The following is a 14153-nucleotide window of genomic DNA, read 5'->3' on the forward strand; positions in this document are numbered from 1 at the left end:
ATTACTCTTAAAAAGTGTTAAAAAATTTCTCTATTTTTTTTTAAATCTCTTTTTTTCGAAACTCTTCATCTCCATTTCTTCAAACTCTCAAACAAAGGCTTAACATTATTGCAAAGGAAAAAATATTGAAAAAATTGCAAAGAAAAATATTAGAAATATTAGTAAAATTATTGAAGTAGATTTAAACACCTAATGAAAAATAGGTCAAATTAGTTGACAAACAAGAAAAGTCAGTTCTTTATTTTAATTTGATATATTTATAAAAATTAACTTTTAATATATATCTTATTAGTAATAATAAATAAATATATCTCAATTTCAAAAAATAAAATTAAAACTCATTTTATAAATAACTTTTAGGGATGTAGACCATCACTACATTCATTTTTTTTTAATAGATTTAACATTCATTTTTTAAATTATTAATCAATGTTTAAAAGAGTGTTTATGTATAGGTACACAAATTTAAAATATGTGTAATCTCTTTTTTACTTCACCCTTAAGAGAGTGTTTAAAAAAAATAGACTGAGGAATGAAGACTGAGAATTGAAATCTAAATAATTCAGTCTCTTTTCCTAGGTATAATGTGTCATCATACCCTTAATTGTAGTCAATAAGACCTTTCATTTTCACCACATTAACAAATTAACAAATTTCAAGAGGCATCTCAAAAATATAAGTCAAATACATTCTTACTTAAAGTTTAATTAATTATATTGATATTGATGTTTCAATTTGTTTAACATATACTAATGTGGCTAGTTTCTTGTTGAATATATAAAATATGTTGTAGAGTGTCCAGGTTCTTGCACTTAGAGATGCTTAGAAACAACATACAAGAAACCATACATGTTCTTCTGTCAGAACTATTGCTTGATGTATATAGGTGGAAGATTTAATGCCTCAAAAAATTTTGTCCTTACTAAAGGAATGTGACCCTCAATGCCCTCTATCAAATTGACATTATACATGTTTTGTTGCACATTCTATCAAATGTAAAGCATATAGTTTTCAGCTTCAATTCATGTTTTATAATTAAACAAAATGAAATAAACAGAGACGTTGTAAGATAAAACTATGGCATGTTTGATGGTGATTAAATAGTTCGATACTTTTAATATAAAATATGAAAATTTTAATCATAGATGATATAAGATGGATTATGTTATTTCAAAAATAATTTATAACATTTTGATTTGACTTTTTGGAAGAGTCAAAAACAACTATAGAGATGTAGAATTGATTATAAAATAATTTTGAGGTGTTTGAGTTTTCAAAAATAAAATTGTTTCGCCTAATAATTGATTCTATTATAGAGGTTGAATTTAAATCTGATTTTTATGTTCAATTCATTTTTATATAAATCAATTTTAGTAAAAGCAATTTTATCAAACTCAGGATCCGTTTGTTTTTGTTTTTTTTTAAATGATTTTTATAGTGTTATATATTTTAGTGTAAAAAAATTTACAAAGAAATTTTTCATAAAAACTTCAAATAAAAATTTGGTTTAAATAGTTATTCTTAAAATGTTATTTTAGGTATTTCATCATTTTATCAAAACTTTTTTTGGATATCAAATTTTCAAAAAATCACTTAATTTTAAAACTATTTCAAATAACTTTTCATAAAAATCATTTTTAAGATACAACTTTTTGAAAAAGTTGTGATTTTGACTATATTTTGATCTTCAATAATGTATATTTATGTTATAAACTAAACAATTCAATCTTTTAATTTATAAAAAATAAATTTAGAAAAACTTATAATATTTTAAAAAATATTTCTGTAGAATCTATTTTCAAAAATACAAAGAAAAAATCCATTTTTTTAAAGCTAAAACAAACTAGCCCTCAATCACATAAAAAAATCAAATTTAAACACACAGTTATACTTAATTTATGATAAATATTCAATTTCATCAATTCAATATATTTTCATCATTAAGCACACAACTTGTTTTATGATCATATACTCATGTGACTTTCTAATTTACATTTACTTATTTTTAAATGTTACTTATCCTTATCACACGCAAAAATATTACTTATCCTTTCACTAGAAATTTATTGATGAAGTTTTAAAATAGTATAAAAGTGTATAATTTTGACAAGTGATTATTTTAATAAATAACCATTTTTCTTTATTTGAAATTTATTATAATATATATTGTATAGTGAACCGAAATTCATGTAAGTTGTAAAGTGAACCAAAATTCATCTCTATTGTATAGTCAACCAAAATTTATGTAAGTTGTAAAGTGAATCAAAATTCATCTCTATTGTATAGTAAATCGAAATTCATGTGTTTACATAGTTAAAACAAAAAATTCAAATCATGTATAATGCACCGAATTTTCTTTTATTTGATCCAACTTATTTTGTTGTGTATCTTATTTAATTTATATATATATATATATATATATATATATATATATATATATATATATATATATATATATATATATATATATATATATATATATATATATATATATATATATATTAATTTAAAAGTTACAATATTTAAAAATTTAATTTTAAAATTCTATAAAATAACCATATCTGGTCAAATAAATTAAATTAAAAGGATAAAAATAGATTTTATACAAAAAAATAACAATATATGTTTGTAAATATATTCAATATAAAAGAATATCACTTTACTGATAATAAAAACTCTTTCCCCCAATTTTAAAAAATTTTACTGAAAAATATTTTAGTCATATTTTAAAAAAAAAATTACAAAAATGTACAATATATTAAAATTGTTTTCCATAACCAGTTAATACTAATATAATTTTGTAACCATTTCCATTTATTCTAAAATTTGTTAATCGTTTAATTAAATGGAAAGAATTTCTAACAAATTACTACTTCTGTTTTTTCCAACCGATATGCTTGATCCTGAATAACAACTTTTTTTTAATAAAGCATAATAAAAAATTTATATATCATTCTCCAAAAACACAAAAGCATACATTAAAAAACAAACAAAGCCAACCATTCAAGCTCATGCAGAGACAGACACAATGAACAAACAGCCTATCTACAACCTTTTCATAAAGTGCTACGAAACAAATCATACTGTCACTATGTTCCATCTATATCTTAGCCTGCTAGATCGCACAATGGTCTTGCTATCTAGGAGAATTTTTTTATAAACTTTTATGCCTCCTCTTATCTTTAATATTAAAAAAGAAAAATTTTAATTTATTGAATAATTAATATATTTAATTTATAAAACAAATCAAATATATTAATTATTCACCAAACTAAAAAAAATGATAAAAAATGGTGTAAGTAATTTAAAATAAACACACTAAAAAAATTATAAACAATAAACTCATGAATATTGGATGAGATGGTAATGATATGTTTCAATCAAAACAATGACTTATATTTTAACACGTGCTATTAATCCACAACACATTTTATAATACTAGTTATAAAAAAAAGCATCTAAAGCTAAGAAAGAAAAAGCATGTGTTATGCAAAATAGATGGCATAAACTATAAAAGTAGAAAGTTGAAACTAAACACCTAAAAAGATAAATACTAGGTGTAATAGTTTTGATCGATGAAACTTGGTGAGTCACAAGATATGACCCTTTCAATTGTCCCATGAACAGCCACATTCAATGGTGATGAAGTAACAAAACATTAATGTAGTATTGATTAATTGACAAATGACTCAATAAAGATGTTAGAACAATCATCATGTGTCCTTCAAAAAAGAGACCCCCACCACATAAGCATACAAACTCATCACGTAATCCAAAAGCCATTCAACTTAGCATCTGCCAAACTTAGGGTCCCATTTCACATGGGAATAGGATAAGCATGAGAAAAATAATAAAAGGACAAACACTTCCATTTACCATACATGGTATAACCAAATTTTTTAAATTTTATTTATATCACAAGTCTTACATTAAACATTCAATAATCTTAGGTAAAAACAAAACAAAACCATAGGTCTACATTATTATAGGACGAAAGAACAAACAAGCTTTTTTTTATTATTATTATTATAACCCCATATCATAGCTAACAACAAGCATAAAAATAAAAATCTAGATTTTCTAGGCCTAGAAAATTACATGTGAAGAAAATTGCAGTAACACCTTTTTGGCCCTAAGGGAAACTTCACATGATTCTGATATGGGTGGCCAAACCAAACTTTTGAAAGAAAATAAAAACAGCATTCTAGATTCCAGTTGTCAATTTCACTGGTACCATATTGAAATATCTTGCTGTTTCTGCAGAGGATCCATGCCTACTCCATGACTGTCCTCTTTAAAATCAAAGGATGACAGATCACAGTGGGGGGACCCAAACATAAACTGGAAATTGTTGTTGCTGCTGTTGTTGTGATTCTGACTCTGATTGTGATTGTGATTGTTCTCGAAGGGAGAATTCAAAGCTCTGAACCGGTCAAATTGACCTTCGTCTCTTGCAAACATGGGATGATGGTTATTATTCGATATGTTGGTTCTTTCCATCACCAATCCTTGACCGCGGTAGAAATTCTGCTGCTGCTGCTGAATGCTGCTAGGATGCGGTAAGTTGTGATTCTCCGCGGAAGAAGCAGCCACGCGATTGTTAGTGTTCCGGTTGCTTTGATGAACATCGGAATCATAGACTGTCATAAGGTCGCCGATATTTTTCTCACCGTCTTCTGAAACTCCGAGTCCGGTGAGATTAACTGAAGGTGGAACCATATTAACAGACTGAGCCGTAGGTTTCTGTTGAACAAAGGACTGAGGGAATATGACTGGCTTAACCTCGTTAGCATGAAAACTTGGACCACCATAATCTGATAAATTGGCTCTATATGGACAACACAATTGATGATTGTCCCTAGAAGTTCTGTCCTGAAAACCGAGACGAAGTTCGCTGTAAGGACAGGGAGGGTGCTCGCAAGTGAAAATCTTCGGATCCATCATCATGTTAAAGTCACCAGAGATCTTTCGCTTCCGCATGAAATCCATGTTTGTTACCGCTTCTCCCTTCATTGCGAAAGAAGGCGGCTGAATTGGCAGTCTTATGCCCCTCATTCTCTCCATCATCCCGATGTTGGATGGAAGAAGAAGACTCTCAGGTTTCCGTTCCTCGATGTCAAAATTTGGCTCGTCTTCTCCCCCATCGACATCGTACTCATTTCCATCATTGGCCGAAAAAGACCCGCTTCCACCAGATGCGGTAAACGGGGGAACATAATCAGGATAAATCTCTCGCGCTAATGCCTCCTCTTGATTGACAATTGCAAGCCAGGTTGCGCTTTCCTTAGCCGTCATTTTGTCTTGAAGGCATTTGGACTGTCTCACAAGCTTGCGAATTTTGGCAATGTCGGGAGACATGTGCTTGATAACCGCAGTCAAGACTCCAACCTTCCATGCCTTCTTCAGATCATGAGGCTTCTTGTAAGGCGGAGGACCTTGATCTTTCGGTAAACCGATATGGGGCCACCACTCTTCGTTCCCGGTTGGCCACCATGGAGGAGAAACACCCTTCTCCAACGGAAACCGCCTCTGAGGGGGATCACAGTGTTGCATCAGTGCTGATAACAGAGAACCCAAAGTTGTGTCCTGCAGCTCTTGCAAGGTATGAGGGGTTGGACCGATTGAATTACTCCCATCGTTGTTCCCCGGAATCGCATTATCCGCTTGGTACTTCGATATCGCAGCAGGACCATTCCGATCGAACCTAACCTTATCTTTCCACCACTCCCGGAGATTATCCGATGCCCCAGTCACAGGCTTCCCTTTCTCGGGAATTATCCCGTAAACAAACCCTTGAGCCTTACAAACCTCCATCATTTTCAGCATGTACTTCAAGATTCCGTCTTGAGCCCTCGACATCTTCTTCCTCCTTGCCTGTTCTTGGGATTGCCTCTGCTTCGCCGCATCGAATCCTTCCCTCGGCTTGCTTTGTTCCTTATCCTTTAACCGCTTGTGAAGCATTTTGTACTTCCACATCCTCTTCTCAAGTTCATCAATATCCATTTCATCATCACTGTAATCTTCGCCAATCATCACCCCAGGTTCAGTTTGCCGGGCCGAAACATCCCCCTCGGCAAGGGGACCAGAAAACACATCCATATCACCGGATAAACCCATCTCATCGTACATCATCATCATTTTTTAGCCAAAAATATCTCCAAAAGATAACCTAAATAACCAGAAGAAGAAAAAACAGATTCAACCTACAAATTTGACCAACTACCACTGTTCACCAATTCAAGTCAACAAATTCTGTAAATTGGATGACATTTATAAACCTGCAAACAGCAATAAAACAGAGAAAAATTAACATAGTACAAAAATCAAATGTTTCCAGAAAATTAAATAAAAAAAATTCTAGATCAGAAAAAATATACACTAATATCTTCAAGATTTTCACCAAACTCAAATTACGAAAATTAGATAAAAAATTTCCTTCGAATCCAACAAAGCTTAAAAAAACCAATACAAAAAAGAAGAAAAAAAATCTCAAATTCTGAATAAAAATGAATTAGCAACTTTTAATGAAAAAAAAATTATGAAACTTCCCGCTTATTTATATATAAAAAATAGATCAGAATAATCCGAATTGTCTGTGTTAGATTCCTAGTTGAATTCAATCATCAATCATATTGTGATCGAATTCACCAGGAATCAAAATATCAAAGTACAAACAACATAAGTAAACCGGAAAAAAAAAAACATAGTAATCATAAAACAGAAACGTAAGAAAAATTGATGAGGAAAATCATCAATCCAATAACGACAACAACTTAAGCAAGTTACGAGAAAATTAAAAAAATAAAAAACAGTATAAACAAATAAGGAAAGAAACTTCAGTATATATCAATAAGTAATGAAAATGAAAAACATCACTAACCATAACAACAAAAACATAAAGAGTTCGAAGGGTAAGTAAAAAAATATTAAAATTTAAAATAAAAAAAAAGATAGAATCTTACTCGATGATTCAGTTTCTTCTATGGTGGCTACAAGTCAAATGAAGCAGAAGAAGAAACAGAAAGAGAAGAGAGAGAAAATGAAAAGGGACTTTAGAGTTTGAACATTATCTCGATTTTATTGCATTAAGAAAGTGGGGGCGGTCCTAGGTGAATGTGAAGATGGTGGGTTATTGGTGGGGTAAACCCATTTTTGAGGAGAGAAAAAGCAATTAGAGAGATATTTTATGTAATTTGGGTTACAATATACGATATTTATACAACTTTTGTCTTAATATTATATTAATCCATTTGTTTTTTTAATAAAAATATAATTTGTTTAAATTCAATTTTTCATTTATAGTATAAGTAGAAAATTGTTAATAAATAAATTATTAGTGATACTATATATATAGGTATATACTAAAAATAAGCGTAATATTTTTTTATTTTCAAGTTTTTACTATTTTTATAATTTAATTATTTTTAAAAAGTCAAAAATTTTAATAGAATATTAATATTTAAAAGAAAATAAGTCTGATTATCATTTTATTAATGTTATGGTCAATTTTTTATATTTGGTCATTTTTCAATTTAAATAATTTTATTAATATTTTCTATATTTTATTATAAATTACTTTTTCTGATTTTTTATAAAAAATTCTATAATATTTGTATAAATTTAACTACGTTAATTAAAATTATATAATTTAATATGACAGCTGTAATTATAATTAATAAAATTAATTAATTAAATGATAGGTGTTAAAAGTGTTTGGTTGAAAAATATTGACCATGAAAATTATACAAGTATCTAGAGTTACACACGTGCAGATGCTAAAAACAGGAGAAGTAAAATAGTGGAAATGTATTTTTAATAGAAAAATGTGAACGTATAAAAAAATTAATTTCAATTCAGTTCTATTTTTCACACTTTTATAAATTAACCTGTGAAATAATGATTTCTATAGATAGAAGGTGAAAAGTTTGATGGTTGACTATGCATCTGAAAATATAATGATCTTGTTAAATGATTAATTTAGTATTGAATTTAATAGGGAGGATTACGGTTTCATCCTGCACAATTCATGATGGATAGTATAATGTATTGAATTTAGTATAAAATATTACGGTTTCTGCGATTGAGATGTTGAAATTATTCGATATTAAAATTTATTTTAAAATTTAATTAATCGATTAAATAGATTGGATATTAATGATAAAAAAATTTTTAAAAAATAATAAAAATGTATTTTTAATAGAAAAATGTCAAACACATCTACAAAGTTCAATTCAATTTTATTTTTGGCACTTTTACAAATTAACCTATGAAATAATGATTTTTCCCTACATAAAATGTGAAAATTTTGATGGTTGACTTGGCTTTTGATTTTTAATAATCTTTATCTTCTTATTATTACAGAAGTTAGGTTCATCAGAATATAGTATTATTAGAAAAAATTTACCTTAGATTTCAATTCTCGCATAGATATTTATTTTGAAATCCATGTAAATAATTGATATCTTTCATTTTTATTCCAAATACTTTGTGTGATAAGATATTTTTCCTTATGCTTTTTTTTATTATACCTATGTTTTTGAATGATTAATCTTAAAATAAGTAATATTGAAATTGTTAAGGGTGATTGTGCATTGCATTTTTCATTTTAAAAAAATTATATAGAAATAAATTTCAATGTAGTTTAATTTATTTATTTTGATAACATAATTTGATATGGTTTAAATAATTTATACAAAAAATTGAATGGTATGATTCAGTTAATATAGATTATTTTAGTTTATTTGAATATTACAAAAAAAAGTAATATTATAAATACATAATAAAATAATAGGTTTGATTAAAAATATAACATATAATATATTAAAAGTTAACATTATAAATTAATAGATTAAATTTTGTGTTAATATATTATACTATAATATTATTATATTTATACTTTTTTAATAAAAATACAATTAGTCTAAATTGAAATTTTCATTTATAGTATACGTATTAAATTATTAATAAATAAATTGTTAGTTGATATTATATATAGGTATATACTAAAACTAAGATAACGAATATTTTTATTTTCATTTTTTTAATATTTTTAATTTAATTATTTTAGAAAAGTCAAAATCTTCAATAAAATTTTAAAAAAAATATTGTATAAAATAAACTTGATACTCATTTTATTAATGTTATGGTCAAATTTTGTATATTTGGTTATTTTTTAATTTAGAAAAATCAATTAATTTTCATATATTTAAATATGAAGAATATTATAAAATAAAATAAAGTTATAAAATAAATTATATTTTTTTCACCGTTCCAGTTGTCATCTTTGAATGAGGATATGTCTTCTTTGGATGAAAACTAAATAAATAATAATACTAAAAAATAATATAAATCTATTACATATTTTTAATTGAATAGTATTTATATAAATTTAACTAAATTAATTAAATTTCATATAATTTAATATGAAACCTGTAAAATTTAAAAATATATATTAAAAGATTTATGTTGAAAGTGTGTGGTTGAAAAATATTGAACAAATGCATTACACACGTGAGGTTCCTAAATGCTACTACTAGTATATTTTTATTTTTTGAAAAAGTAATTAGCTAGTAGTGGTAAAGTAGTGAAAAAACTTTTTGAATAGAAAAATGCGAACACATATACAAAAGAATTCAAGGTTAATTCACTTTTAATATTTGCACTCTTACAAATTAATCAGTGAAATAATAATTTCCCCCCGTAAATAGAATGTGAAAAAATTGATGCTTGACTATGCTTTTGATTTTTAATTGTTTTTTTATTATCAGCAGAAGTTAAATTCATTTGAATACATTATTATTGAAAAAATTTACCTTGGATTTTAATTATCGTGTAAATATTTATTTTGAAATCCAATAAAAAGATTGATATTTTTCATTTCTATTCCATATACTTAATTCATGTGTGTTGAATTATAATTCCTTGTCTCGAAGCAGGTTGTTCGACAGAGTAAGAAAGTGTCGAATCACTTATGCCTATTTTAGTAAAGTTAGTTATTTTGGACTTTTATAGTTATGGGTTTTGGCTTGAGGTCCAAGTTAACCTAAATCTATAAATAGAGTGACTAACTCTTCTTTTTGTAATGAAGTGAATAGGATATTCATAACATTGTATTCACAGTATTTTGCAGTTGCAAAGTGAATAAGAAGTTTTCCACAGTTTGTGGGCAGAGAGAAACTCTGCAGAATTATATTACTCTTCTCCTTCATCGTTATTAACTTTCTTTCTTTCTCCATTGTTCTTTCTTTTCATTGCTATTGTGTGAGTGATAACAATCTTGTTCATCAAGATTGATTGAAACTCTCCATAGGTTTTAGGGGATTTCCAACATCTGATATCAAGAGCTCCGGTTAAACGATTCGTGGAAAGAAAATCACCATGGCAACGAATCATCCAAACGGGCATTTTCCAGCAAACCTTCCGATTCTCAAGAACAACAATTGTGAAGGAAGGAGTAGCAATGCTTGCAGAAGCTACGACAGATCAAGAAAAGGCTGCACATAAAGAATTGAAGAATAAAGATTATAAATCTCTCTTTATAATCCATCAATGTGTTGATGCAGATAACTTTGAAAATGTTAGTGATGCAGAGTCAGCGAAAGAAGCATGGGAAATTCTGGAGAAATCGTTTGGAGGCGCGGAGAAGGTGAAAGATGTGAGGTTACAAACTCATAAAAGAACGTATGAATTGCTTCAGATGGAAGACAATGAAAGCATAACTGATTTTTTCACCAAGGTTACGAAACTGGTGAATCAAATCAAGGTATGTGGAGAAGTGTTGACATCAAGATCTAGTGTTGGAAAGATCTTGAGGTCGTTGGCTCCAAAGTTCGACCACGTGGTAATAGCCATAGAAGAGTCAAAATATTTGTCAAAATTGACATAGGAAGAGCTTCAAGGGACGCTTGAATCTCATGAACAAAGAATGGCTGAAAGAGCTGCAGGAAAGTCTAAGAGTGATATGGCTTTGCAGGCTCAATCAGCAAAAGAAAGAAAAGGCAAAGGAATCTGGAATGACAACAAAGGAAGAGGAGGTTACAACAATTCGACTGGTCGAAAACAGCAAGAAGGAAACTGGTCGAATCAGAAAAACCCTGGAACCAAGGCAACCAAAGAGGTGGTGTTGCAGGTAGAGGAAGAGGTGGTGGTCAAAAGTCAGACAAGAGTCACATTCAGTGTTATAATTGTCAAAGGTATGATCACTATTCTAGTGATTTTCCAGAAAAGCAGAAGAATCAAGAAACTTATGCAAAGCTGGCAAAACACAAAGAAGAAGAGACGTTGTTGATGGTTACAACAAGAGAAGAAGAGAGATTCAAGGACCAGTGGTACTTGGACTCAGGATGCTCATCACACATGTCTGGAAAAAAAGATTGGCTTGTCAACATAAAACCCTCAATGAAGAACATGGTGAAATTTGCAAATGACAACACTCTAGCAGTTGAAGGTATTAGTTATGTTCTGATTATGAGGAAAGATGGCAAGAGGTCAGTAATTTCAAATGTGTTGTACATACCAGGCATGAAGAGTAATTTGCTCAGCATATGGTAGTTGGTCAAAAAGAACTACAAGGTGTCGATCGAAGACAAAATGATGAGAGTTCTCGACTCAAATGGAAGGTTGATCTTGAAGGCTCCAATGTCTCAGAATAGAACCTTCAAGATTGAACTAAATGCGATAGAGCATAAGTGCCTTGCAACAGCAGCCAGCAGAGATGAATGGATATGGCATTATAGACTTGGCCATCTAAATTTCAAAGACACCAGATATTTAAAGATAAGAAATATGGTTTCAGGATTACCAGAAATCGACATTCCAAATGACGTATGTGAAGAATGTGTGCAAGCGAAGCAACATAAGAACAGCTTCAGTAAGGATGCAGGAAGCAGGTCAAAGGCAATTCTTGAAGTCATATACTTTGATGTATGTGGCCCTCTTCAGGTGGATTCAATTGGAGGTAACACATACTTTGTTACATTCATAGATGATTTCAGTTGAAAATGGTGTTCTTACCTGACCTAGAAGAAAAGTGAAGTGATCGAGGTAGGAGATAGGGTCTAGGGAACCCCAGTTTTGATCAGTTGACTTCCTCTGATCAACCACCATGAACCAACTTGCTAGCTTGCTAGTCTCTTGACTTTTGGGGCTCATGGAGGATCATATATGCATAAGATGATGAAATTTTAAGTATCCCTTGAAATATTTGATCAATTGTTGAAGAAGCTTGTTGAAGAAGTCACATAAGATACCCAAATGAATTCGGGTTTCCAAGGCAAACCAGTTCCAAACTCTTGATGAATTCTTGATCAAAATAACATGTGAAGATCATGGTGATCCATATATGATACTTAGAGCCATAGTAAATCAATTTTTGACTGAGCTCCTTGCAATGAGGGTCTTAAACCCTAGATATGAGCTTGATAGATCAATGGTGAGCATGTGCACTACCTACAAAAGAGTTAGACAATACAAAGACATATTTTTGGTATTTTGGTTAGTAAATGATAAAGTAAAAAGTATGATACAATCGAATGGTGCTTGGTGATCTCTCCCAATGCAAACCCAATGAATGAGGGGTAAGGAGGATGCCAAGATGTGATCCCAATGTCAATGCATATGATGAGATAGCATAAGGGATCTTAGGGTCAAAATTGGGGTCTTACAGCTGTAGCGGGAAATTCATGATCATTAAGCTATTGACAAGCTAAAGATCAATTAACAAGAGTCGCCACCGCGCTTTTATTATTTCCAAAGGAAACGGGAAAAAGTACGAACAAAACCCAAATAGTAAGAAGTTTTCAAATAAAAACTAATAAAAGTCAGAGATCACAGGTAAGGGGGTTGGTTACACAGAGGGAACGTATTAGCACCCAAAGTGTCATAGGTACTCCTAGGGAGCCCTTTTTGTGTGCATATGTATTTTGTACAAAGTGATGTTTACAAATAAATAGAATGGGGGGATGAAAAAAGAATTCATTAATTATATTTTTGTGTTTGACAAGACCTTCGGTCTTGTGCCTATGTACCAACATAAAAATGAGGGATCAAAACCTCGTAGTTCGTGCTAGAAATTTCAAAGTGAGTGCGTTGATTTTAACAAAATTAGGTTTGAAAGGCCTGAAGCCTAAAATAATTTGAATGAGTTAGTTCTTTTTGGCTTTTTGAAAGTTTAAGTCAGTTATAGTTAAATTTATTTACAGGTTTGATTTAAGAAAATAAGTTTGAAAATGCAATGGCATAAGGCCAAAGTTTCTATCTTTTGCAAAAGTGGTCTAAGTTTAGAATAAAAATAATTCACACAAAGAAGATTTTGAAAATGGAGGGAGAGATTTTGAAATTAAAGAAATGGGGAGAAGATGAAGAGACTACCCTATGCACAAAAATTTAAAAGTTTAAATTTGAAAAGATCTGACCAAATGGGAGCAATCCAATAGACAAGTATGTCAATAGAAACCCAGAATTCCCTTGGACTTTTTTAGAATTAAGCAACACACAAATGCATAATCATATCAATCTTGAAGAGAAAAGGCATCAAATAAAGATGGCCTCATCCAAGCTTATCCACTTCATGATCTTTCTTTAAAATAGCCTATGTAGCAGATGAATTCCACAAGTCACGGGTTCAACAGAATAGCTTAACAGAGGATCAATGTTGCAGATGAAACTAGAGAGATCTTGAATGATGTATCAAATGAATTCAAACTTGCAAGATTTTGGTTCTTCAACAAATTGGCATTGGCCACCATTAGCAAAGGAATGTTGCCTAAGTTCTGAGTCCAATTGGGGTCAGATCAAACCAACAGTCCACTCAAAGTCTTTTAGGGTTTTTTGTTATTATTATGTGCATTAATGGTCAAAGACCAATCAAACAAACAAAGCAACAAAGTATATCACACAATATGGTCCAAGTGGACAAAGTGAAAATTGCATAAACATAAACAATTATAATGATATGTACAATGACAAATGATAATAGAACAATAAAAGTAAATTGCATTAAAAGTAAAAGCTTGAAAGTAAAAGTTAATGGTTAGTAAGTTAATAATTAGTTTTGTTTTACTTTTGATTTCAAGACATTCTTTGGAGAACACTCAACCCACTTGCCACAAGCATGGATCCTTGAACCAAAATATCTTCCAAAGGAAGGAAAGAAT

The 14153-nt window shown here is 29.7% G+C and overlaps 1 protein-coding gene across 2 annotated transcripts; it reads right to left on the reverse strand.

The window, feature by feature from the left end:
• Positions 1–3887: 3887 nt before the first annotated feature.
• LOC127083554 (ETHYLENE INSENSITIVE 3-like 1 protein) lies at positions 3888–7143 on the reverse strand. 2 transcript variants are annotated; one of them, XM_051023866.1, is made up of 2 exons: positions 6963–7143; positions 3888–6169 (listed from the first exon to the last, which is right to left on the reverse strand). In XM_051023866.1, exon 2 carries the CDS (start codon positions 6136–6138, stop codon positions 4225–4227), a length of 1914 nt encoding a protein of 637 aa, XP_050879823.1. In that variant the 5' UTR covers positions 6139–6169; positions 6963–7143; the 3' UTR covers positions 3888–4224. The 2 variants fall into 2 exon arrangements, with proteins under 2 accessions (XP_050879823.1, XP_050879822.1); XM_051023865.1 differs by having other exon boundaries at positions 3888–6278; positions 6963–7142.
• Positions 7144–14153: the final 7010 nt, after the last annotated feature.

The sequence above is a fragment of the Lathyrus oleraceus genome, chromosome 5 (genome assembly GCF_024323335.1).
Source record: "Lathyrus oleraceus cultivar Zhongwan6 chromosome 5, CAAS_Psat_ZW6_1.0, whole genome shotgun sequence".
Lineage (NCBI taxonomy): Eukaryota > Viridiplantae > Streptophyta > Magnoliopsida > Fabales > Fabaceae > Lathyrus > Lathyrus oleraceus.

What these genes read in the sequence shown, in the direction of transcription:
- LOC127083554 (XM_051023866.1), bottom strand. Translation starts at nt 6,138, where the DNA reads ATGATGATGATGTACGATGAGATGGGTTTATCCGGTGATATGGATGTG.